The sequence below is a fragment of the Bactrocera dorsalis genome, chromosome 4 (assembly GCF_023373825.1).
Source record: "Bactrocera dorsalis isolate Fly_Bdor chromosome 4, ASM2337382v1, whole genome shotgun sequence".
In the NCBI taxonomy this organism is placed as follows: Eukaryota; Metazoa; Arthropoda; class Insecta; order Diptera; family Tephritidae; genus Bactrocera; species Bactrocera dorsalis.
Window position 1 is genome coordinate 5,084,122 of NC_064306.1, and position 27,509 is coordinate 5,111,630.

Sequence of the window (27,509 nt, forward strand, 5' to 3'; positions counted from 1 at the left end):
AAAAATTTAAATATCAGTTTCAAAAGCGAAAGCGCTCTACTCTCGCTATACTCTGTGCCAGGGATAAAGAAGAGAAAATTAAAGAAAAAAATGTTAATTTAAAAAAAATACTTAAGAAATTTTTGAAAATATTAAATAAAAAAAAAATTTTGCAAAAAACAATTAAAAACAATTTTTTTGAAAAAATATTTATTTTTTTTAAAGAAATTTAAAATATTGACAGATTTAATAATTCGCAAAAAATATTAAAAAAAATGCATTAAGCTTATAAGCTTGTAAAAAAAAAACAATTTCTGCTTGCGTATGTGTACACACTCAAATGCCGTTAGTTCTTCTACACAGTTATGTTATAGTTTCAAGGCAGCAGCCACTTGTTTGTGGTCTGCAGAATGCCCGCACCAGTTAGGCTTCACGCCGCCCACACCATTCGGCCTGCCATAGGCACACACTCATACATGCTTTTATATTTGTGTGTGCGTTTTAGTGCCACATTCGCATTGTTTGTTGTCCAACAACTGGCCCTCACTGGCCGGCGTGTAGTCTGAGTACGCTGAACCCATGTGACTCGAGTGCGGGTTGTGGTTTTGCTGACGCTGGCAAACACGGGTCACCAACCGATCCGACGCAACCAGTTGGCTCATCCGGTGACTGTCAAATGTGACTGTGACTGTATGTGTTTGACCATATATACATATTTGTGTGTGTTTGTGCGCTGTTTATCCAACCATAATTCACTAGAGTTATAAAATACAGTGAGCTTTAGACAGTTCAGCTGGCGCTGCAGTTTTTATGCACACATACGCACACACACATTCGGAAATGTCGCCGCAGTCTACTCATTATACCGTTACTGCTTGCTGCTGTACGTTAGCTGACCGCTTCAGCTCGGTCAGTTGCAATTTTTTGTGCGGTTAAAATTTCCGCTTTTTCTTTTAAAGGCGCAAATGTTTTGCGAGACATAACCTAAAAAAAAAAAAAAATATGAAGTGAATAATAAGAAATATATAAAAAAAAAATTAATGAGTTTTACAGTAAAATAATTAAATTAGTTAATGAAATATTCATAGAGCCAACAGTTAAATAAAGGAAACCGCGTTACATTTGTTTAGTTAATTATTATTATTTCTTCATACAGAAAAATTATATTTCAATAGAATTTCTACTTGAAAGCCAGCTATATTTTAGCTTAATTAGAAGCCTAACGCCTAAATGTATGTAAGGTTTTTTGATTTTTTTTTTAATTGTTAATATAAAGACTATGTGTATCTAATATATAAAGTATTTAACGTAGAAAGACCTTTCTTTTACTTAAAGGGGCATATTTTTCACAAATAATGCCTTAACGCCTAAATGTATGCAACATTTTTTAAGAACTGAAAGTATAATTAATATTTTTACTAACAATTAATAATAACTGATGGATACAAACTTTTTTGAGGTTTTTATAAATATAACATTATTTATTTAATTTGTGAAAAAAATATTAATAACTTAAAAAAAATTTTAAATCAAATTAAATTATTATACAAAATCAAGAAAACCACAAAGCATCTCGGTAATTAACCATTTAAAGACATTTTCATCAAAAATTATGTAAATTTTTATTAGGCGCCTAAATATAGGCAAAAATTTGGAAAGGAATTAAATAAATATTTTCAGTTATAATAAAAATTCAATAAAAACCACAAAGTTATTTTCCAGAAAATTTAAGTAAAAATGCGATTTTGCAGATTCACGCCTAAATGTATGCAATATTTTGCTTGTTTTGCTTGTTTTACACAAGCATTTTTTCCATACTTTTGAGTAAAAGTTTCCAGATAATCCCTGCTTCTATCACAAAATATTTAAGGCCTAAATGTATGCAAAGAAAAATAACAAATTAAAGTCAGAGGAAGGATATTTTTTTCAATTAATATTTAAATTAAAACTATTTAATAGTTTTCTCTCATTTCTCTAATGAATAATATACTAGAATAATTAAATAAAATTTATAACACAATTTCTTTTAAGGCCTAATGGCTCCACAAGTTAGAAAAATACCGTAGCGCCTAAAAATATGCAATACATATCCTTTATTTGCAAACATTTCAGAAATCTTTTTTTTTAATTTTGAACTAAGTAAATGTATGAATAAAATTCGCTCTAAAATAAATAACTGATCTGAGCTCTCCTAAAAGTATGCAATAATTTTTTTTTAATTATTAGTTTTGTCTATATTTTTAGTTTTTGAGGATAATTCTCTTGTCTATGTCTATTCCATTCTGAATAGTAGAACACGAAAAATGGCATTACAAGCAGAATTGAGGACACCTAAAAGTAGGCAATAAACATATATTTTTTTAATTTTGTTGTATGAAGAGTGGTAGTAAAAGCATGTTTTAGTCTGTGTAGGACACTCTCGCTCAATTACGGCCACTTCAACTCAAAGTAGCATTTCAAATCAAAATATGCATAGTTTATCAAAAGTTTCATAATTTAAAAATTTTTTTTTTTTAATACGAAATTTATGCAATCCTAGTTAAAAGTTTGTATCAGACACGCAAAATGGCCAAACAAACAGCCTGCCAAACACAATAAAAGTGTGCGCCAAAAAGTATGCAATAAAATTTTATTTCGCAGATTATTTTACTCAAAACAAGTTTGTGCATAAAAGTAAAGCAGATAAGTTGAAAAACAATTTCAATGGTGCGAACAATGCTATTAAAATATTAAACCACAATAGCAGCCTGGAAGTATGCAAAAATTTTTTACGAAATATGAATGCTGAAATTAGCATATTTGTATACGCTGATGTCACTGATAAATATGTTATATAATGCGTAAAATAAAATTTTATGTGTAGAGAAGTAGCAGTAGCGCCTGCAAGTATGCAATGATTTTAAAGTGAAGTTATATTTCCGCAAAGAAATCGTTTTAAGAAAAGATTTTATAGTGCAAAAAATACAATTACCAAAAAGTTTAAGTGAAAAATATAAAAATAGCTTCAAAAAATGGATGCCAACGTAATGCTCGTTGATGCCACACCGGCGCAATTGGAGGTGCAACAGCAGCACTTACGCAAAAACAGTATGTCGCCACCAATGCCAAGTGGCTCTGGCCTACACGCCACGCTAGACGTTGACACCACAACAACCAACAACCATAAACAGCAGCTGCACAGCTTGTTGCCAACAAACACCAGCAGCGCTGCCTCCACAACCGCCAATAGTGGTCAAACGCCCAATTCGAATTGCTCTTCAGCCAGCGCTTCACCATCAAAGCTGATGCTTGGCGGCGGTGTCGGCAGCGGTGTCAGCGCCGCCCTCTTTCACCACCACAACAATCAACATCTGCAGCATCAGCATCATCATCATCACCATCACAACAATGGCCATGCGCATACATTACACACGCTGCATCAGCATCCAGCCATTGTTAATTTGAAGCAATGTGCGGCCGGTGGCGGCAATGGCGGCGGTATGACGGGCGTGTGTTGCAATTTAAGTGGCTGCAGTTTGAGCGGCAGCAGCACACCAACGCCACCGCAACAGGCGCTGCATCACACACTCTATCCGCTGCTGGTGAGCGGTGTTGGCTCGAGTGGACCCAGTTCGTTGGTCAATTCGCCGGCTATGGGCAGGCGTAAGCGTTACACGAGCACTTCATCGAATTGTTCCAGTCAATTTAATAACAATTATGCAGGACTCGACATGGAATCGCTGGAGGATATGCTGAGAAAGGTGAATAGTTTTGAATTGAATTTTTCGTACTTTTGCATACTATTGCATAGGGAAATGTCTTTCTGTACAAGTACAAGTTTCAGTTAAACAACAAATGTTAGTAGTATGTGCCTTGCTAAAATAAAAATACCAAAGGTATTCACTTTGTAAGTCAAAAAGTATGCGTCAGATTTGTTAAAATATATGCGGTAAGCGTTTAAGTGTTAAATTGCAGTTTTTACAAAATTTCCCTGTGGGGAAATTTATGGTAAATATGCTTAAATTAGCTTATTGCTTAGTTATGTGTTTCTGCTGCAGACATAAGCTTTTCTAAAATTTCCTATTAGGGAAATTTTTGGGAAATTCTTATTTTTGCTAATAAAATGAAAAAAGAAGTATTTTTGCTTCATATATAACCTTTTCCAAAATTTCTTACTAGGGAAATTTTTGGGAAATTTTTATTTTTGTTACTAAAATGATCAAAATTTGTTCTTATATAAAGATTTTAACTGAATCGTTGTGTAAATTAAAAATTCTTTGGCTTTTCATATATTTTTGCAGTTTTTGGTCAAAATGATTACAGCAAGAATAGATACGGGCAGTATACATATTTGTTTAAAATACTTGATTTTAACAATTAAATCCATGTTTTGAGGATTATAGCTGTATTCGCACGCCCACACCACCTTTCTTAACCCACCAGCTAACTATACATTACTTTCTGAATAGTATTTACTTCAGTGAGTTAACTCCTTAACTCGTAAATTGCATTCCTGTGCGTCCAAACCAAAGTAATCGGCAAAAAATGCCTTTAGCTTAATAAACCAAAACTGGAATTTACAATCCGTTCAACAACCAAAGAAAAAATATAACTGAAATATTTGTTAAAGAAAACCTCTTGGAATGCTAAAACAAACTAACCAACGATTCACTAGAACTCCCTAGTTTATGTTTGCCAAGCCAAAGCAATTTCGCAGTATTTCAACGCCACACACTCTACCGGGGAAATCCTATCAGCCAGGCCACATGTCGGCAATCAATGCGGCCAACAAGCGAATGAAAATAAAAATATCAAAGAAAATGATAAAAAAAACCAAAGCTGAAGAAAGGAGTCTAGTTAGAAATCAGAACGCTGGCACAAATGGCGAGTGATGAAACCCCAAAACGCAAAAGAATTCAAAAACATAAAATACCAAACTAACGAACTAAAAAAGGGTTGCATACATCAGGGAGCCCCTTAAGGGCGAAGCGATAAGTAGTTGCTGGAGCAGTTAAAGGGGGTTAATATGTTTGTGGCGCTAGCGGCGCATGCTGTGTGCTGACTTATATACCAACCGACATTTATTTAAACTTCTAGTCCACTACACACACATACATATGCGCATCTGAGTGTGTGTTCACGCATATCTTTAGCACTAAGTAAGCGTCTACGCTTCAATTAGGTTCAAGTTTGTGCGATAGCGCTTAGAAAAAACTGAAAAATAGCACAAAAGAAATGTGGTTAAGAAACAAAAGCTTGGAAAAAAATTCCGAAAAAATGCAAAAAGTAAGAGAACAGTAAAGTGCCTTGGACTACCAAGTAGCTGTGCTGTCGCAAAAGGATCGCACATAAACGCCTGCAGCCGCAGCTAACTAGGGTAATGTGTTACTGCTGTGCCCCTAACCAAAAGCTGCGCCGAAGTCAGCACAACGGCATACAGTCAACTGTGTTTAGTTGTGTATTTGTGTAAGGGAAATTTTTCTTCTCCAATTGTTTTGACTTTTCGGCGTAAATTGCACACAATTGTGGTATTATTAGCAAAGTAGTTGTGTTTCTTTGTTTTTGTAACAGCACTGGATACAAATTTGTTAGAAAAATGTTTGAACAAAAAAAAAAAACAACAATAATGAAAAAAGTATTGGAAAACTACACAAAATAAATTGTGTCACTTTTTGCGACATTTCCCATTTGCCTTACGAGGAATTGTTATGAAAATTTTGTTTGGCGCACAAAAGTAGGCAATGTAAATTTGCTTCACGTTTTTTTTGCAAATACTCGCACAATGCAAAAAACGCTTTGTATTATCTTTTTTTCTGCACAGCATTTATACAAATTTCTATTTCTTTGCTTCGGCCACAGCCTTCGAGCCAGTCACCTCCTCCCCCTGACACACAAATAACTTCGAGGTCATTTAAACTTTTTGACACTTTTGCGGTATTGCGTTGCGTCGCAGCAGCGTTTTTTTTCTCAATGTTCTCCAAAAACTTTTTCACTTCCGCTTGCGTGTGCCGTTGTTGGTCAGCTTAAAATTTATTGTACTTTAACTAATAACTTGTGGGATTTAGCTGAGGTCCTTAAAAAACGTTGCGCTTATATAGTTTCACAGCGCTTGGCTTTACCGAAAATAGGCCCACACCACCTTTTTACTCATAACTTTTGATATTTTGCTTTTGTTCCCGCTTTGTAAACACCTCCATTTACATTTTCTTGCCAGAACTTTTTTTGCGTATTTTGCAAATTTCTCTTTTTATTGTATTTGCTGTCAAATTAAATTTGTACGCATTTATTTCAAAATTTAATAGCGGCAAAAGTTTTGCGTGAAGTGTTACTACAGGCTGAAACGTGTGGAAACTATATTTGATGTCCCCAAAAGTAGGCAAAACTTTGTGTGCGCGCAGAAAACTTGACGGTGACTTTTTAAGTCATATTATAAACTTTTCCAAATAAGGGAAATGTGATTATTTAAATTATAATTATTGAATTACAAATACGTTGGTTTTATAAGAAGAAAAAAAAAAAACACATAAAATAGAAACAAAAAACTTGTATTACTCAACAAAAGCAGAGCAAGTTTTATTAGTTTTTATGCAAAAAAATAATTTTATACGCGAAATTTCCCTTTAGGGACATTTTTTTAGAGGCTATTTTGTTCAATAAAAACTAATATAGTAAGATTCTAGTTAAAATATAAGGTAATTAAAATTATTTTTCGCAACATAATAAATTTCCCTTTTTGGGAAATTTTTATAGAAGTTAGTTTCTTAAATAAAAAGTAAAATATAAGGTATTTAAAGTATTTTTTCGCAAAAAAAATAAATTTCCTCTTTTTGGGATTTTTTTATAAATAACTTTTTTCAATAAAAATAATCTTATTACATTCCTCAAATTCCTCAAAATGAAAAATTTCCCTTTTTTGAAATTTTTTTAGTTATAAGATATTATTTTCGAGGTATACTTTTTATTCCATTCTTGTATCATCAATATATGTATATTTTCAAGAAAAATAAAATTTCCTGAAAGGTAATTTTTTTTTAAGTCTTATTTTTTTATTTTAATTTCCCAAGATAAATAAAGTTTAAAATATAGTATGTTTAGTTGCTGAGCTGCATTCTCCAATCATCAAACGCTGCCGGGGTCACAGTACAAACTACTAAATTTGATTGTGCCACAAATACTTCAAAATATAAAATTCCCCTAATGGGAAATTGTTTTGCTTCAAAAAAATAATTTTCAGATATCCCTTTTATTTGTTTTAGTCTTATCCTCAAACATTTTTAAGGAAATGTAAAATTTCCCAATAGGTAATTTTTGCTTTTTTTTATAACTTCAACTTTCCTGTTAATGCAGTATACTTCTTATCTAAATTTTTCACTAACCAATATGTTTCACACATGCCAAGCACATTCCTACCGGTTTGCCATATGCCAAACGCGCTTCAGAGTCGTTAAAATCCTATACGCGGCTTGCATGTCATTACCACATTAATACTCGCCACTCGTCGGGTGGAATACGTTATGCGACACACATAACTACACGAATGGTTACGAAATTTGCCTGAAGAGCACAGCAAATACTGTCGACCGCAGGTGGCACCAGGCTGTCTGGCACAAAAAAAACTGCACAAAGTAGTACACAGCAGTTCTCGAATTGAACGAAAACCAGGACAATAATGGTTTGCGCCTAAAACGCGGCTAATATGGGCGAAACCTCACAGTTGTGGGCTATATTCGCAAAAGTGCGCATATTCGCATTTTATTAGCATTAATGAAGCCTCGAAAAAGCGCACATAATGGCATATTTATTGCGACGACATTATGCATTGCATACTTTTGTGCGTGCACCTCAATTTCGCTGCATTGTTTGGCGCAATGCATCTGCGGTTTGGTTGGCAGTGCTTTAGAACAATGCCGTGTGCCAAACTTCTACCCGGTTGCGCTATTATTGCAATTTGTTGCATATTTTTGGGAGTTTAGCCATATTTGTAATGGTTTTTGGTTTTTTTCCGCAGAATAACTCGTGTAAAATTTGTAGTTACAATGACTGGCATAGTCTGAATTTTTCTAAGGCATAGTTTTAGGCGCAATATCCCTTTTGCCACAAATGAGCAAAATTTTACTTAAAACGAATATGTTATCGCAGATTATATTTTATATATAAACCTGAGTGACTGGCTAATGTTTATATAACTGCTAATCTTTGACCTTTTCGCTGCCGTGCCAACGTATTGCCTACTTTCAAGCGCGAAATTACCTTACCTTCACCTAAACCCTCCACAAAAGCAAGTATTCGCGCTTTGCCTCTTTTCAGCTCAGTGAATATCAAATAAAACTTTCCTTTTGCCATTTGTAGGCAATTCCCAGCGGGCAGCGAAAGTCGGTTGAGGAAGGGCTGAGTGCGCCAAACGCCTAAAAGTAGCTTTCGTACGCTTTAAACAGCACTTCATGGCGCCGTTAGATAACCTTGAAAACAGCTTACGCCTTACAGCAACATATACTATGCATATGACATGCGTCCCTTAAACCCCCACTTTCACCAGGTGTTGTTTGCGAGTATTGCTCCTAATGTCGGGCGCTACAACAACAAATAAATATATTTCTCTTCTTCTGAAAAAAGTTAGCTTTCTCTTTCTGTGCTCGCTTTGCTCATATATTTCTGTTGTGCTGCTGTTGCTGCGTATAATCATTTGAAATAAATCACCGCGGGAATGAAAAGTTCTAAATGACATGCCACATGCTGAGCGCTTTGACCCTGCTGGGGGTGCTGATGGTCCCATAGGTAGGGCGGTGCGGGACGCTTTTTTCCATTCGCTGTTCGAAATTTAAATTTGAATGCTTGATTTCCAGCACTTTCATGTTTTTTTTCTTTATATCAAATTGATATAGGCGCCTGAAGGTATGCTTTAAATTACTGCAAACTTGCCTTAGCACTAGCTATGGAACTGAAAAATATTTTAAAATTACATACATGGAGGTAACTAAATAATTTTAGTTATTTGTCGTTAATTTCAAAAAAAATGTCCCTTAAAGGGAAATTTTAATTTTTCTTATTTTTACTCTTAATTTTACATTCAATAGAGTGTAGACAATTTGTAGATGGGACTTTCTTATAAATTTTCAATAATAAGAAATAACGTTCTGAATGAGAATTTTTTAAATTTTATCTTTCGCGTTCTAATTTGACACCTATCGCTAATTATTCTTCATGAAAGTAAAATTTCCTCCAGCAAAATAAAAATTTCCTTTCAGGGAAATGTTATATCTTTTGCACTCTAACTTGGCACCTATCGCCAATTAATCCTTATAAGAATTAAATTTCTTCTGCGAAAAATAAAAATTTCCTTAAGAGAAATTTGTGAAAGATAGTTGAAAAACCAAGAGATTTTTATAGTTAAACTAAATGCAATGAGCTGAGTAAAAAACATGTTCTTAGTACGCCTTTTTACAATGTACGGTTTCTTTCTCCAATTCTACCTTATTAAAATAAAATTTCCCTTTGCAAAAAAAATTTCCCTTTAGGGAAATTTGCAAAAAAATAATTGAAAATGCCACAGCAATTGCAGAATCATTACCTACTTTATTAATCTTAAAAATGAGTTAAAATCAAAAATACCCAAGGCAGGGAAATTTTTTGCAAAGCTAAAATATTTACTTAAAAGAAAGCCGTTTTAGACCATTAAAGCTATGATTGTAATTATTTACATGTATTTTCATGCCGCAATCCAAAACAACCGTTCAAATGCGCCTTAAAGTATACAGCAATAAATAAAGTTGTATAAATAAAACGAGTCAAAGAAAAAAGTAGCCACTTTTTAACACTTACAAAACCTACTTTCTGTGAGGCGGGTAATAAATCTTGTGCGCGTGCTGTATTGTGCATGCAATCGCAAAAATATAAAATAAAAACTCTCAAAGTTAAAAAAAAATAAAGCAAAACCACAAAAATAAAATAATAAAGGTGCAGAAACGTGTATATTCGCGAATTTGGCTTGGAATTGAAAAGCTCGATGTCTGTACGCCTTTCGCCACTTGCTCTTTAGCTTTCAAATTTTCTCAGCCTAAATATATGCTGTTGGAAAATTTACATTTAGAATCAGCATTGCTTGCATTGGGCTGATTGCGGGCAACATTGCGCCTTAGAATTCCCTCTACGATGATTTTTCAAAAGTTTTTAGTGAAATAATATTTTTGTACCATCTAGCAGGTGTTTTGCAGACGCCTAGCATGCTTTCTAGCGCAACGTAGAGAAATGACAGGCATGTGGTGAAATTCGACTTTGCCTAGAAAGTCGCTGAAATCCACAAATTTATGCAACTGTTACTTTCTCTAGCTTCAATGTATATTTTTTCTGTATTTTTAGAGGCCACACACCTGTCTGCTAGTATTGGCGTAGACTGCCTGTCGTCAGGCAACAAATCCCTACAACTTACTAACCATGTGGTCCGCCGTGGCGGCAGCCAACGAAGTCGTTTGAAATTAAATACACTTTTTAGTAGTGTTCAGCGTATTCCCCCATGTCTTTTCAATGTAAAGTACTTATTTTTATGGTGTAATAAATTTTTTGCTGTTGCATACTTTCGGGCTGCACAGCTAACTTGGGTGTAAAGTGAGTGTTGATAGCAATTGAAATGGCTAGTTAGAGCAAAAAAAATGCGTGAACACATAGCTATAAGTATATATGATGAATAGCTATTTGGGTTACGTAAGCCGTGCATACTTTTTGGCACCGAAGTTTTGGAAATATTTTTAAATTAAATATTTTAGTGTAAAATATTATATTCATATACTTTTGGGTGTATTTTGCAATATTTAAATCAAAAAAATTACTGCAGCAGTGTCACAGCTGTGTTTAAAGCAATATAGCGCCTAATAGTATGTTGAAGAATAGTAGCATATTATATATTTAACACATTCCAACATGTTTGCTTTCGAAAAATCATTTGGTACATACCTCTCTGTTTTAAACCTGTTTTAATAACTTTTACGCCTAAAAGTATACAATTTTATTTCAAAATAATACAGCGCCTACGCAATTATTAAGCACAGTTATTTATTTTGTGTGAGCTAATTATTATTAGTATGCATTAAATACCAACACATAATCGAAAAAGCGCTGCTATTATTTTTATTATTATGCGCCTGAAATTATGCGCGTATAATCATAAAATAAATAACCACAACACATGGCATACATACCTGCATGTCGCGCATGTAATAAATCTCATAAAATGTATGCGGATGAATTTGCGGAAATTAACAATATGAAAATTGCATTGCCTATTTTTAGGCGCACAAATACCAAACAGCTGCATTCATTGTGTCTACGTAGTAACTACCTCATAAATTGTATTACCGTTGCCGGTTTTACGACCGCTACGGCTGACCAACTATACCACGATTAATTTGCTGCCTAAAAGTATGCTACATAATTGCACATATGCCTATATTTGTGTTAGTATTTTGTATATACCGCATACGTATGTGTCGCTGTACGCAAACATTAAAGTCAGTATGTGTGTGAATATGCCACTTCGTATGTGTATGTTTATGCCACGCCCCCAACCATTCAATTTTTCTATGGCGTATTCATTGAATGCCCAAAGTGCTCGTTAGTATGACTATATAAAATGTCAATTGTCTTTTACGACAACAACAAAACTACAACAACATTCAATGAACACAGTACATGCCACATCATTACAACAACAACAAAATCGAGTAGTTAGCGTTTGTATTATGGCAGTAAACATGCATGCATAGACATGTAGTATGTATGTATGTATGAATGCTGGTTTTAGTATTTTAGTGTGATTAGTTGTTGTTGTTCTTGCTGTTGCCCAATAACGGTCATTATTTAAGTCATGCGACACTTGTCTGCCTGCCAGCCAGCCAGCTTTTCATCTTCACCCCTGCCTTTCGTGTTTAGTGGTGCTGTGGTATGTATACTTTTAGGCGTGGGCTGTAGTCTTTGAATTTATGCCTACTCCTCTACATTGTCCACACATATTAATATGTAGGCGCACAATTGATTGTTTGCTCGCAAAGTTATGCTACAGCATAGTTAACTCTTACAATGTTTTGACTATACATACAGTATACTATGCATTCATGGGTGTGTGTATGTGTAACATAATGTTCGTTAAATTTGGCGAAAATAATTATAATGGTCTTTTATTAGTCATAGCAATTTCTTGTTTCGTGAAATTGTGGCGTATTAATTAGTTCTTTAAGAAACAAAAACATACTTTTAGGCGCTAACATTTTATATACGGTGTCTAGGGTGCTAAAAATGTTAATTAACAACCGTTTTCATATACTTATATATATACAGTTATGGACAATAAAATAGAATCAAAGGTGTTGCTTTGAAACAATATCATAATTTTTTTGAAATTTTTCATCTATGTAGTAACTTTTCGGCATAATAACAAAGGCAATAATATGTACTTTTAAAAAAGAGGAAAAGATAGCATTGCCGAGTTTTACAGTTAACTGTAATTTAAAAACTGTAAATAGCGTGCCTCGTGCTTAGTGACAAAATAATAGAATCAATAGCGAAATAGTTTCATAAATGAAAAATGTTGAATTTAAAAAGCGTAAAAAGTAGTTATATTAACTTAATTAGAACTGTGGAATGAGATCTGAAATTGAAACAATTACAATTATGAATTTATTTAAAAAAATGGGTCGAGCAAAACATTGTTTATAGGGGGAAAGATTGTGCGTCCAAAATTTGCAAGGAATGGGTCACGCGTAACGGCAAATTGCAAATATATGAAATATGTCTCAAATATTTGTGTTTTATGCCTTAAAATGTCTGAAAAAAGAGCCCGATCACAAAAAAATAACTGCGCAAGTCGTTCGAAATATTGCATTATTGCCGATGCGCGTACCGTTAAAGGCCTCTGCAGCCATTCAATAAGAATTATTTGCAAAAATTTCTTCGAGAACAGTAAGAAGACGACTTGTGGAGAAAAATTGCTTTGTCACATGGTCCCGAAAGGTGCCAATGCTGAGAAAAAGGCATAGATACAATCGTACTCAGTTTGCAAAACGACACATTAATTAGAGCGGAGCTGAAAATTAAGAAAAAATGGTTCGACATTTTATAGTCTCAATGCAAAATTAATATGATAGGAAATGATAGTTATGCATGAGTCCGACGTCCAAAAAACAAAGAAATGCGCGTCCGCTACACGACTAGGTCTTTCAAACGCTGTGGGGGCAATATAATGGTTTAGTATTGTTTCTCATATTGTGTTCCGGGACCTATATTTTGAATACAAGAAAACATAGACCGCCATATACACGTTAAGGTTTTAGATAATCTCATATTCTCAAATGCTGACTGGAATTGGCTTTGCATTTTGGCAATTCCAACAAGAGAGCGACCCGAAACATATTTCGGTTCTTGCCAAAAAGTGGTTTTCAGATCATGGTGCTAGCGTTATGGTTTGGACAGAGTAATCAGCAGATCTGAATCTCATCAAAAACTTACGGAAAATTGTTAAAGAAAATATTGCACCCCTTCAACCGAAAAATAAAGCAGAATTCTGAGAGAAGGTACAAAGGTCTGGTATTCTGTTCCACAGAACACTTTCGGTAGCCTAATTAGGTCTATGCTTAGAAGATGTGCATCTATATTAGACGATTAAGAATACACTACAATGTACTACCAATTTTTCTATTAGTTCCCTTAAAAAAATATTTTTTTTTATTGAAAAAGTTTTTGATTCTATTTTTTTGTCCATCGAATTTTTGAAATATATTGTTTACCTTTGTTTTTGTAATATTTATGAATTCTTTTGTTCCAATATTTTTACTGCTACCAATAGCACTTGATATGAAGTACATAATAAAAATATAACTTAGTTGAATTTAAATCAAATTCATAATTTTTTTGAGAACGGAAAATTAGTACCACGGATGATTCTATTTTATTGTCCATAACTGTATATTTACCGTTTTCATATACTTATTGAACAAATTTTAATAAAATTCATATTGTGCCTAAAACTATGCTTTTCGAATTGAATTACAGTAAATTTCGACTTGTACTAACTTCAACCCATGTATTTTTCTATAACTATATACATATATTCGTTTGATTTTAATTAAAAACTGTAAATTGTTTTTCGTTCCAAAAAGTATGCTACATTTTTTAAATTTGTTGAAACTGTTAAATGCATAACTTAAAATTATAGAATTTTGTATTGTATTTCGCTATATTTATGTTTAACACTCATCCTTTGTTCACACTTTACATATACTGCATTAATTTGTTTTATTCTTGTGAAAATGCAGCTAAAAGTATGCAATTTTTTTATGCGATTGTCAATTTATGCATTTTAGTAAGCAAATGCTGTAACTAAACTCCACAGATTTTCTGCATCAACATTCAACTCCATTATTATTTTCCGTTTTTTGCATTACATGCCTTTCGCCCAAAATTATGCCACATTTTGTCATGGCAAATATTGAAAAACTCTCTTTATTACTATTTGCATTCTAATGCCACCACAATTTCCGCTTAGCATGCAATTTCCGGTACTTTCAAAATGCTGCCCTACCACCGCGCCGCATGCGTGCCACTTATTTGGCACAAACTTCACTATTCGCCCAAAAGTATGCAACGAATTATTTTTTCCTGGATTTACTGCACACATACACTTTTAAACATACTTTGCGTGCTCATATTTACAAGCACTTTGCGCCCTGCTTTTGTTTGCCTGCCTGTTGGCGCCCATTGTTAGGCAACACTTTACCCAGACCGAATTTTCAACAAAAATTTTCTAAACAAAATTCAAAATTGAATCAGAAATTCATAAATACTTTTCGGCTGCACTCAGCGACTGCTTGCATGCCTGGCTGTGTATATATATACTTTTGCGCCTGAATGTATGCAAATTTAATGCGATTTTAATTTGGCTGCGAGCATTACCGAAGTGCCTGCGCTTTGTCTGCACACGACACAGCACAATCCTTCATTTATCCATTCATTCACGCTCATTCATTGTGCGCAAATGGACCAAAGATGGTGCTGATTTGTGTATGAGTGTCTAACGGTACTTTGGTTGAGTCCTTTATGAACTCGAAACATATGAATTTATTATGCAAATGCAAAGTGGCAGCAGATAATATAGCTTATACATTAGGGTGATTCAAAAAAAAAAAATTTTGTTTTTTTCGATTGGTACTCGGAAAAATGGGTTCCTAGACACCTCTAAGAAAGCCTCTCCAAATATGAGTTTTTAATTGTAACGGGAAGGTCCTCCGCCTAACGGTTTTCTATTTTTTCTTATTATCAGATAGAAAAATTTATATCTCGCTTCCAACTACTTGAAAAAATATCTTGTTAATTAGGTTTTGTAGGAAATTAAATGCTCTAAAATATGGTCTCTTATGATTTTTTCGTAAACCCAACCGTTTAAAAGATATTAACGGTTGAAATTTGACTATTTTTGGAAAAATTCTTTATTTCTTATTAATTTTATAACTCAATGAAAAAAAATTATTATGACTGATGAAACACATAGTTTTGTAGGAAATTTACTGCTCTATAAAAATGGTCTACTATGATTTTTCGATTAAGTTAAGCGTTTACGAGATATTCATCGTCAAACATCAATGCATATTAGGATGGATCAAAAAAAAAATTTTTTTTTTTCGGTTGGTACTCTTAAAAATAGGTTCCTAGACACCTCTAAGAAAGCCTCTCCAAAAACCTATTCATAATAATTTTTTTTCATTGAGTTACAAAATTAATAAGAAATAAAAAATTGTACCAAAAATAATCAAACTTTAACTGTTAATATCTTTTAAACGGTTGGGTTTACGAAAAAATCATAAGAGACCATATTTTAGAGCATTCAATTTCCTACAAAACCTAATTAACAAGATATTTTTTCAAGTAGTTGGAAGCGAGATATAAATTTTTCTATCTGATAATAAGAAAAAATAGAAAACCGTTAGGCGGAGGACCTTCCCGTTACAATTAAAAACTCATATTTGGAGAGGCTTTCTTAGAGGTGTCTAGGAACCCATTTTTCCGAGTACCAATCAAAAAAAACAAAAAAATTTTTTTTTGAATCACCCTAATATACATATATGCGTTTGTAAATTGCTCGGGGCAAATTTTTCACTTAAAAGGCGGAAGACGGTTCAAGTGATTTGTTGGTGAGAGGATGTGTAAAAAGGAAGATTGTAAAGGGTAGTAAAGGTTGAAAATGGTAAAAGGATAAAGTTTAGAGCGTAACTGCGACGTATTGACCTAAAAATATTAACTTCACAAAGTTTTTGATTTTCAAGAAATTCATTTCTTTTTTTCTTCTCTTTTCCAGGTGAGTTGAAGATCTTATTCTTATCAAAGTTCACATTTATGAGAGTACGAAATCTTCAGGTATGTGAAAAAAAGTAGTATTTGTTATTACGTGAGAGGTTTCGGAGATTAAACCGAAACTTTAAAATGGTTCTATTAAAGTGGATCGGTGAAGTATATTTTTTGGGAGGTTATTTCAAAGATTTTCTGGGAAAGACTGGACGGAAATGGTCTATTAGTGGATGACCAAAGACGCTTTTGGCTAAAAAAATTACTTTATCTCTTTTCGAGGTCAATTATGCCCTTTATTTACCTTTAGTGGAGACAACAACCTGAGTTTATTAACCTTTGGCGAGGTCAGTGACTCTCTGTTTATCTTTAGTGAAGACAACAACCCGCGATAAAAAACTTCGGGGACGTCAGTCACCATTACTTTCTTTTAGCGAGGTCAATAACCCGAGCAGACTGATTTACCGTAATATCCATGACCCCTTGCTTAACTTTAGCGATGTCAACTACCCGAGATCAGTAACCCTGAGAAACTCCCCTTTTCGAGGTTAATGACCTTTTTTTAACATTAGTGAGGCCAACAAACCAAAGCAAATCGTTTATCTTTAGCGAAGACAACAACCGGCGATCAATTAATTTTGGTGAGGTCAATAACCCTTTGTTTACTTTTAGCGAAGTCAAAAACCCGTGGGCAGGCTAATGACCGGTTTTTACCTTTAGCCTTCGAGAAAACCTTTGTTTACCTTTAACGAGATCTACAATTCGAAACCAGTGACTTCAAGCGAATGTAAGAACCTTTGCGGTAAAGTTTCTGACCTTTTTATAAAGGTACCTACCTATTACAAACAATTTTTTCAGTTTGCCTTGAGTACGAGGTACTTCCTTTTTAAATCACGAGACTGACAACTCATAACTCTCTAACATCTTTATCCCAGTATCTGAATTTTGGAAATATTTTCGCTTTGACTTCCGCTGAAATTTTAAAACTTTATACTTCCTTATGAATCTGCAGAAAAGTTTAAAGTGTACTCGCTGCAAAGTTTTCTGTCCCACCTACCAAAAATACACCGTCCATACCACATACGACATAGTTGAAATAACTTCTCATGCCTCTACTTTTCAGCGGTACACTCGAAGTCACCTTCGTGGTTGCGCCGCAAGAGTAAACAGTTTCTTTTAAATAACTTTGGCGTAAATCTAATCAACTCCTTTGCCGTTCTGTGTAATCTTCTGCCTGACTACTTTCAATACTTTCAGCGCCTTAGTACACGTATTCGATCGAGTCTCTTTGCTCTCATCCCTTTTGGCCAATATTTTTTTCTGTGGCTTTTACCAAATTAAGTAGCATTCACACACATCAGCGCCTCAGAGATTGCAATGCGTACTTCCATACTCACAGAGAGAAGCGCGCTTAAAAGTACATTTTACTAAGAAACCACGAAAAAGTCAACAAGCCGGCAGATATTATACTGAGCTCCTTTTGTGGTATGTTCGCTTTTTTGGCAACAAATTGTCGTGGAAGAGAAAAAAGTGAAATAAAACAGTGCTTTCCTAACAAGTCTGGTGGTGAAGGCATAGTCGGACTGTATGAGCTGGACCGTGTAGGAATTGTGTGAGTTAAAAGTGACATTGAGGGGTGTCGAATCATAGACTTAATAGCTAACAAGCGCTCAGGGTTCATAGAAGGAAAGGTTTCAGTCAAAGCTTAGCAATAGATATCAAGGAGAACAATGTGGAATGAAGCGTTGAAACAGACCCAGGCTACCAATAGGTATCGAGGAAGAGAAAGTAATATAACGTGAGGCTCACTGACTGAGATCGAACTGAACGAGTTGCTAAGCAGAAGCTAAGGCAGAAGCCTTTGTTTTGAAATTCAGTCCATCTGATGATCTCGAAACGTAAGTTCGGAAGTAAAGATAAAAGAGGTATAGAGCCGAAGTTGAAAGGAATTCCAAATAAGTAGGTTCGGATTCGAGGAATGTTATGACAATCCACCAGCGTTCTGTAGGTCATTTGGTCCTGCTGCTCTGAGAAAAGTAGGACTGAACTTGTAATCGAAGGAGATTTGGAAACGAGCTTGTTAACAAGACCAAATGTTTAGAAACTGTACAGGAATTTTTGGAGGAATCTGAGTTCAATGGGGTATTTAGGGCTGAAATACAACTTTAGATTGATTTTCGGACTGAACTTAAAATCGATGGAGATCTGAAAAAGGCCTTGTGAACGAAATAGAGTTTGGTCTAAAAGCTACAGAAACTTCAAATGACGGAAAATATTGATTCGAATTCATGAAAGAACTGCGGTCAGACGTTAGGGACAAAGAAAAATGTAGGAAGCCAATTGGGCGCTACTTAAGATCTTAAGTTGAGTTACGAGGCTGTGAAGTTTCCACAGCAAGCTTCGGATGCGAGATGGCGTATACCCTTCAAGAGCTTTTCTTACCAAATTTCCTTTGGGGTCAATCTAACGAATTTGTTGGCAACATTACAGCCACATGTCCTGCCGTTGGCTGCAACACACGCCTGTATGCAGTCCGCTTGCAAGCAAAGACTGTAGCGAATGTGGAATGAAAGAAATGCCAACGGTTGTTACATACTGTTTGTTTCTCCACATATTAAACCAGTTTCTCATTTTTGTTTTAGATTTTTTTTTTTGTAAATTTTTTGGCTCTATTTTTCGACTGCCAACAGTCAAAAGGCGCAATTCAACCGCAATGTGAACGTGTTTTTCGAGGACGTGTGCGCACACATACACACCCAACCTAGGCACATACAAAAGCTTGTGCCTTTGCTAGCGCTTTATATGAGTCGATATGTGTTCGTCCCTTCATTGCATGAAAATTGCACGAGTTTTGCGCGCTGTTTGGTGAGCAAACAGCAATTTTTGGTGGCGTTTTTCGCATTTAGACGACGGCAGTCGCTATGCTGCCGCTTTCATAGCACACTTTTAGGCAATAAGCTTGCAGTCGCTCGCATATTGCTCGTATGCGCCTAATACTAAGCCACTGTGCGCTTTTTCTTTCATTTTCTGCCGCTGCTTTCTTCACCCACCTTCTATGTCTTTCGCACGCTGCTAGCGATTTTCACTTCATTGCCGCAGTTCATTTCGCTTCAATAGTTTGCTCTGGCGTGTGTTTACTTTGTGTTTGTGTCAACCCTCGCGCACTGCCTAATTGTATGCAATATAAAACGTGCGCCTGCATGCGTCAGTGCCGGCATTTCTTGTTTACCCAGAGACCTAAAGAGAACTAGTGCAGGTATGTGTAGTGGTTACTTTAGGCGCGGGTGTTGTAAGTGGCATTGTAGATGAAAATTGTGTTTACATTTTGTTCTATTAATTGTTAAAAAGCTGTGGCTGTAGGCGGTGTATGCCGTTTGGTGTGCGGAAGTGCCTTTGAATTATTTAGCAGCGCACTTTTCGGCTGAGGGCTTTCATTGCCTTGCTGTGAGCGTCTGAGAAACAAATATATGCCGAGTTGTAAGATATTTTAATTGTTGTTAAAAGTTTAGACATATTTTGCATAATTAGAATTACATTTAAGTATATTAAAGTATACTTTTAGGCGTTCTATATATTTTTCTTAATAAATGTCGATATTTCTTCATACTTTTCTAAGAGAATACGCAGATATTTAACACTCTCAAGTAATAGTACAGTGTCAAGTCAAATACATAAATATATTTGCATACTTTTGGGCTTGAAGTTTCTTTTGATAGCAGTTTTAATTGTTGCTAAAAGTTAATGTATGCCTTGCGTCACAAAATTAGTAAATAATCATATTTAAGTAGTTTCAAGAAGTTATACATATTTTGGGGATAAGTAGCGCTATTTTAATGTACTAAAGTATACTTTTAGGCACATTGTAATATTTTGTATTTAATAGTGATATTTTAATATGTTAATCCTACAAAATATGCATATATTAAATCTTTTTGGAAATAGTACGATTATGAAGTAAACAAATTATATGTTTGCATACTTTTGGGCGTGAATATAGTTATAACAGTTGTTCACTAACTTTTAAATACCACAACTTCTTAGTATATTTATCTATTCTTTATACTTCTAAGTACATATAAAGAAAAGATTTTTTTTTTGTAAGCGAAACGGGTAAAAAGTTTTCACACATGTGTGTAGCATACATTTAGGCGCAAATGTACATCAACATTTTTTTCTTTATGCCAACTATTATCCATCAATTTAATTTATTCGTCATATGTAATGTTAGGATGCCTACATTATTTCAAAATTACTCTTGTATGTTGTATGTGAAGTCTGCTTTTAGGCGTTTTTTTATCTATTTTTTTTTTTTTAACCTGAACTATATGTATATCCCAGAGGCACTTTATGGCGTTTTATGACAAAAAATTATCTAACATAATTTATATTCTGAATTGTTTTTGTGCTTCTATGTTTTTAGTATACTTTTGAGCGCATATTAACTAACAATAATATAATAAGCAACTATTTTAGTTGAAGACATATTTCAAGTCAATTATTCACGAAGTCTTAAACAAAAACATACTTGTTGCTAATTTTTCTTTAATATTCAACAATATTTTAAACGAAAGGCATACTTTGAGGCTTGTATGATTGCTTTGGGACAGTATATCTACTACTTATTATTAATTTCTTCAGCTAAAATTGATTCTTAACTACATTTTAGCCTTCTAACTTTTAGTTCATATAGAACTCAATGATTTTCACAAGTGTAGTCCGCTTTTAGGCGGGTATTTTTACACATATGTGCACATAATCAATTTGGGATTTAATTTGTTTTGGAATTCATTCATTAAACGACTTTGTTTTACTACAAAGTTGAGTTAATAATAAACTTTATTAGAGATCTGATCTAAAGATGTATGATTTTAGGCGCTAGCGATTTTCGAAACTTATTTTAACATATTTATAAGAATTTACATCATTTTAAGTTTATTTTTAACTATTTTGAAATTAAATTTAATATTTATTTATCAAATAATGAATTTTTAGCTAATAAAGTAAATGTTGCATACCTTAAGGCGCATTATGAAAAAATTTTCAACAAAAATCACATTTCCTCCTTGCTTAAGCATGCTTTAAATCAAAATCACATATCAGCTTGCCGCTATGTCTTTAAAGCCTGCATTTAATTTACTTTTAAAATCACACCTCCCACCTCCGCCGCTTACAGAGCTTCTTCGCATAAAACCCACACAATTATTTCTTTGTACACATTTGCACATGCCCAAATTGCAAATTTGTCTGCGGCACACGAGTCGTTTGCTTATTAACCGAGTCCTTTGTGTGTTTCCGCACGCCTTTCAGCGCATGCAGTCCCTTTGCAGATTGTCACTACTTCACCCTCTCACCGCTAGGTAAGTGCTTGCCTCGATTTCTTTCAGCCACTTTTTTCGCTGACATTCTCCCAATGGTCGTATAATTCTTTTCCGCAATTTTCCTTCGACACTGTTTGCTTTCGACACCGTTTTTTGGGCGCTCCTTTGTTGCAGCCACGCAGGCTAGTTGCCTGTAAAGACCGCAGAATTCAGAAGTCACCGCTCGAAAAGCAGTTTTGACTCTCCTTCACCGCAACCTTTCAACCTTCAGCCTTTGTCTGTCACCTTTTACTTTTTGAGTATACACTTTTTTTTTTAAACATGCATTATACAAAGAATGGAAGTGCGCAATGAAAATGCCAGCATTTCCGGTCGCCGTGCTTTCCTCGCTTTACATTTCCTATAATTACATGTACGAGTATGTAAAAGTACGTGCACTTTTTTAATGCACTGTCAATATGCGTTTAATAAGTTATGAAAGGTAAAGAGTTGCTGAAAATTGCGAATGCTGCGCGAGAGGAAGGATAAGGAAAGTAACAGTCAGGAAATGAAATAATTTTTGTGTCGAAATTCAACTTGGAGGCCTTAAGGAGAGAAATGATTCGTCTGTTTATATTTTTTCTTATTGATACTACTCGTTCATAAAGCTTAATTTCACAGGAGAATGAGAAATACTTCTGACATCCCTCTTTTTGACTATTTTTTTGAAATTTGAAAGCTTATTATTCGACCTCGAAACCTTGAAACAGAATGGACTTGTCTTTTAAAGCATGGGCTGCCAAAAGTTAAGGGACCAATTAGAATCTAGTCTACTGATGAGATCAGTAGCTCTATTAGACTCTTAGATATGTCTCTACCTGAAGTACTGATTGACAGAGCAAGGTTCAATACTTGAAGTTCTACCGAAATATGTGATGCTTTCGAAGCTCAAGGCACAGCTGCTTATGTGAAAACCGTTCTCACGGTCCTGATGTACATCCACCTGATAGTCCTTGACTCGCAGGCCCAGGTGTTTGGCCAGTTACCCAATGAATTCTTGATGAGGTTTAAGTATGAAATGGCAGCATGTTGGTTTTAAACTTTTTCTAAACTTTTACTTACTGAAGAATCTTCGAAGGCCATCTTCAAATGAATACAAATGAGTCTTCTGATCTCGGTTACAGTTCTCAACGACGAAGCCTTATCCAAATTTAATTCTAAATCTTTCGACGTTAACTTCAACATTTATAATTATACCGTCAGGCCATGCATTTGTTCCTCGCGGAGACTCTTGAATTCGGGAGCTCAGAAGCTCACTTTATATCTGAAATGTAATAATTTCTCTTTTCATTGCATTTGAAGAGAGTTACCAAAGATGTGGGTGTGGACTGAAATTAGTAATGGAATCTTAACTCACGATCGATGCCATTAGAAAACTAGAGAATACCAAGAAGTTTATACTAGCCTTGACAGGTCTACTTTTGGTCATACCTCGAAAGCAATGAGTAGTTTCAGTGTAGAAAAAAGTCTATATCTCTGGAATGTCTTAGGCTATACACAAACTCACTAATGTGATATATTCTGTACTTTAGCTGTTTCCTCAAAGCTTTTTTTGGTTCAATAAAAATCCTTCATATTATATTTTCGTCAATTCAGAATGTAAAACTACAATAAGGTCTACTTCCTTTACCTAAAATGCCTAAAAGCATGCCACTTTGAGCTGTCGCCACTCCAAACACTATGCAATATTTGCTTTCACAAAAACTACTATTCGCAAATAAGGCGCATCCGCAGCATCTACGCAAAATATGCACACCGAAAATGCGCATATTGCAACATGCGCCTAAATGTATGCAATATGCAACTACACAAGTGTCATTCCGGCCATTGCCATGCTGGCTGCTAACAACGCGTGGTCAACTACATTAATGATTGTAGTATTAAAAATTGCTGCGTCAGAGAGACCACAACAAACTAGCAGCTGACCACCCGGCCAAACGGTCGACCAACCAACCGACTGTGCGACCAGCAGCTGCTATTCATATGTGGCTAAGTGGTGCGGTGTATGCTTTTAGGCGTCGGCATTGTATGCATAAGCGCAGGCATTTCGTTTTTGGCAAATACCCGCATACAATTTGGAGGTGCAGTACAGAACAGGAGAAGCGAATGCATGGCATTTGTGGCTAAAAATATGCAATGCATATGCAATTGGTTGTCTGAATTCCTAATGTTGGCGTATGTGCACGAAAGTGTGCAACGTTTTATCTGTGTTTCATATTGCGATTCGGTTAGATTTGCTTTTAGTTGTTGTTGAGAATTTAATTGCTTGTGGAACTCTGAAAGCCTTCTCATACAGCATTTGCTTCTGCACCTTAAATTATGCAAAACATTCCTTTAAAAAAAAAAAAATCAATTAACCTAGCAAAATTTCTCTTTAAAAACATCAGTAAACTTAAAAAAGAATTTTGCCTTCAAAAATAACCAATAAACCTTAAAAAAAAACTTAAACTTTCCAACTTTGTCGGCTTCAAAATAAATCACTTACGCCACAAATTGTTTTTACATAAAAATATGTCTTTTTACTAAGCTCCACCCCCTCACACTTGGCCTCATGCCGTCACCGTGCTTAAGTCACACTCATTTCGGTCATTCGGTTGCCAAAGATGCCGTGAAAACTTTCCCGACTCAGCTCGTCAAGCAGCCAAGCATTCAGCTAAATCATTTTCGCCTAAAAGTATGCTATGCACAACAACATTTCAAAAACTTTTGTCAACACGTTTGAATAATTAAAATGCTCCCCTGTTGACTGTTGCAGTTGACAAGCAAACGATGACAAACCGGCAGAAAGCATAGGGCGGCGGAAGCGTAACATAGAGAGAGAAAGAGTGGGATGTGAGAGGGCGGTCCGGATGTGGCGTTAGTTAAAAAGCGCAAATAACGCACAACAATGTTTGGTAGTTCGTCTGTGCGCGCTGAATTCATCAGCCATTCTCAATTGCTATTATAATTTTCCGCTTTTGTGCTGTGTGTTTGTTTGGAGTGCCTGTGAGTGACGCCCGTGCGGCACTTTGGTGATTGTGATGGGATTTTGACTACTCGCGTGCTATTGCTCGCCTATTACTAGCGGTACTTAGACGTCTATGACACACCTGAGCACTCATCTGTCGCTCGTGCGCTCCACCTTCCTCGCCATTGTCGGATTAAGCCACTTATCTGCTATAGTATACTTTTTGGGGCGCATTTGAGTTACGACTATTACAAAAATTCATCAACTTTTGCTTGCATAATATTTCAATTGAATGTGCTGGAGGTGCTGTGTGCGCTTGTTTGAAAGTGTCGTAAAATTACAGCATACTTTTCGGCACTTTCTATGCGTTCTTATCGGCGCTGCAACTGTGCGCTGGGGAATAGGCATACATTTAGGTGCCTTTTTGGAACGCTTAAGCTGAGCGTGTTTTTAAGTGAATTAGTGGAAGAGAATTTTATTGCAGTGCGCCTTCTGAGGGCAAACTTTATTTAAGCGTAGAAATTTATAGGGTGTCTAAAAGTTGTTGCCTTAATCTTACCTCACCTCATCTACTTCCAAACAGCTTATGGAGCTGTCATCTGATAAGATCTTACTTCATGAATCCCGATTATACAGTGTTCATCCAATACTCTTACAACCACTGAAAGGTGGACTTTGTTGAGACCGCAGAGTTCCTTGAATCTCCTACGGCGTACTCTGGGCCGGAAGGATATTGCGACTGCCAGTAGTCGACCAGCGCTTACTGATTTAGTCCGAAGTCAAACAATCCCGAAGCGAACCTCAAGAATGCAAAAGAGCTTCATCCCATTCCGCGGTTATTGAGACATTATTGCCTGCCTTAGCAAGCTCATCAGCCTTACAGTTTCCTACAATACCGCTGTGGGCAAACACCCGAACCAGCATAATCATAAAATAACTCGATCCTAGAGATAAATAGTCTAGACATTCTTGCGCTAGTTTTGAGCGCACAATAAGCCAACTATCGAAGTAAATAGTTACCATTCTGAAAGAGTTTCGATTGGAAGACGCTGCAGTAGTTAGAAAGCCTAAAAAACGAGCTGATGGAAAGTTCCCGTCAGTGTACTCCTCCAGATATCCACAAACCAAGTTTTGATTCGTTCCTATAAAAGTTCACTGCCTTTCTCCTCCGGCGAGTTCTTTCCTTCCTTCCAATGCCTCCCTTGAAGATCTGAACTGAGGAGTGATTAGCAGGGCTGGGTTAAACGACTTGATAATCCAAGTATTTTGGAATGAAATCAAAATGTGCAGAAATTCCGGAGTGTTCAAGCTCGCAGTCATCTAAGTACCGAAAGTCTTTGAGTCCAAGGGCAGTTTTCACGGCAATATACTTTACGACTATGACCAGCGGTGCTTAACGCAGCAACCCATTCAATGCCATAGTGGGTGTGGTTCTTAATACAGCCTGTGCAACACTCGCAAATTTTTTCCAGCATCTTCCACCAAACGTTGAATGTTTAACTATGATATAATAGAGTCAAAGCACTACTTTTGGTGGCTTCCCTGCATCAGTACAGGGCAAACCTTGCCCTTGCTTTTTCCTCGATGTTGGGTTCCCAAAAGAACTGCCTATATATGATTAGGCCTGGATACTTAATTCTGTCAGCAGGCCGAAGACGAGTTCTTACTTTTTACGGTAAATGCGCCTCCGGTATTTTGTACTTCCTAGTGAACAAAATCAGTTCGAACTTGCTGGAATTTATGAAGAGGCCGTTTTCAGCAGCACAGTTGGCTACGATACTAAGGTACCTCTAAGTTAACTCATACACAGTATACAGAAATGTTTTCTCAACGATGAGAGCTAAATCGTCCGCGGAGCCAATAACCCGGCAGCCGAGAAGATCATTGAAAAGCATGATCCAGAGAAGTGGAAAGAAAATTCTACCTTGTGGGCAGTCTCTACTTAGATTCCGCAGATAAGTTTGAAGATGAGGTGCTTAAGATTCGATACAACCCCAAACTTATTCAAAACTCTAATGATCGCTTCCGGCAGAAAGTTGCTGAATGCTACCTCGATATCGAGGACCTTCTACTGTAAACTCCTTGTAACTTATGGTCCTTCCGAATTAGTAGAAAAGAGTATGCAAGGCAGTGTCAACCGAACTAACTTTAGAACAGGCATGCTGTGCCCTTGAAAGTAAATTTTTAGAAATTGTTTACCATTTTCATTTTCTATCGCGCCTTCATCTCCCAAACTATCGGTCTACACCCAAATATGTAGCATACATTTCGGCGTTTCTGTTGTCAAACTTGCCTGTGTGTGTTTAATTTTAATCCAATTAAACTTAATTAACTTATGCTGTGCACACAAGCAGTAAATAACACCAGCAAGCAAACTTTAACTCCGGCAAAACAATAACCAAAATAAAAGGCTGCGCATAAAACTATGCTACATTTTATGTATTCATCCTTTTTGTCCGGGATTAACGTGCGAAGTTTGTACGTAACGTGCGGCCACCGCAGAACGTAATCATTAGCACTTAAGGCTAAATAGTAACATGAAGCCGCTATGCCGGTACAGTAATACCAATAACAACAAAAAGGCACTGCGAGCCAAGAAAAGTTTCCAAAACAAAATAACAAAAAAGTGAAGTAGTAAAAGTTGCATTGTTGCCGCGAGTTTGAAGTTTACCTACAAGCGACTGCTGTTATTATTCATACGCCTACGCGAACGCCAGCATACGTGCACACTCACAAAGGCATACTTTAAGGCGCACAAACATTAACTCACAGCGAAAGCTGCCGTTTGGCGCAAACTGAAACAAACAAAGTCATTTGGCGGCCAACGCTTTCACACGGACCAACCTTTCGTCAGCGCTATGTCTGCTTGGCAGTTGGTTGGGTCTCCCTGCACCAGCCACTCGGGTCTGTTGCTGCTGGCGCAA

General features: G+C 35.7%; 1 protein-coding gene across 16 annotated transcripts in view; it reads left to right on the plus strand.

The window, feature by feature from the left end:
* Window positions 1-27,509, plus strand: part of LOC105232084 (uncharacterized protein CG43867) — a 327,570-nt gene that overhangs the window by 117,131 nt on the left and 182,930 nt on the right. For 2 of the 16 annotated variants that reach the window (XM_049456469.1, XM_049456468.1), the window contains exon 2: window positions 2,620-3,719. The exons of 13 other annotated variants lie outside the window; for them this stretch is intronic. In XM_049456469.1, coding sequence (XP_049312426.1) covers window positions 2,991-3,719 — 729 coding nt within the window. In that variant the 5' untranslated portion in view covers window positions 2,620-2,990. Of the gene's footprint in view, window positions 1-2,508; window positions 3,720-27,509 lie in introns of those variants that run through there. One more of the 16 variants, XM_049456470.1, reaches the window with a different exon arrangement.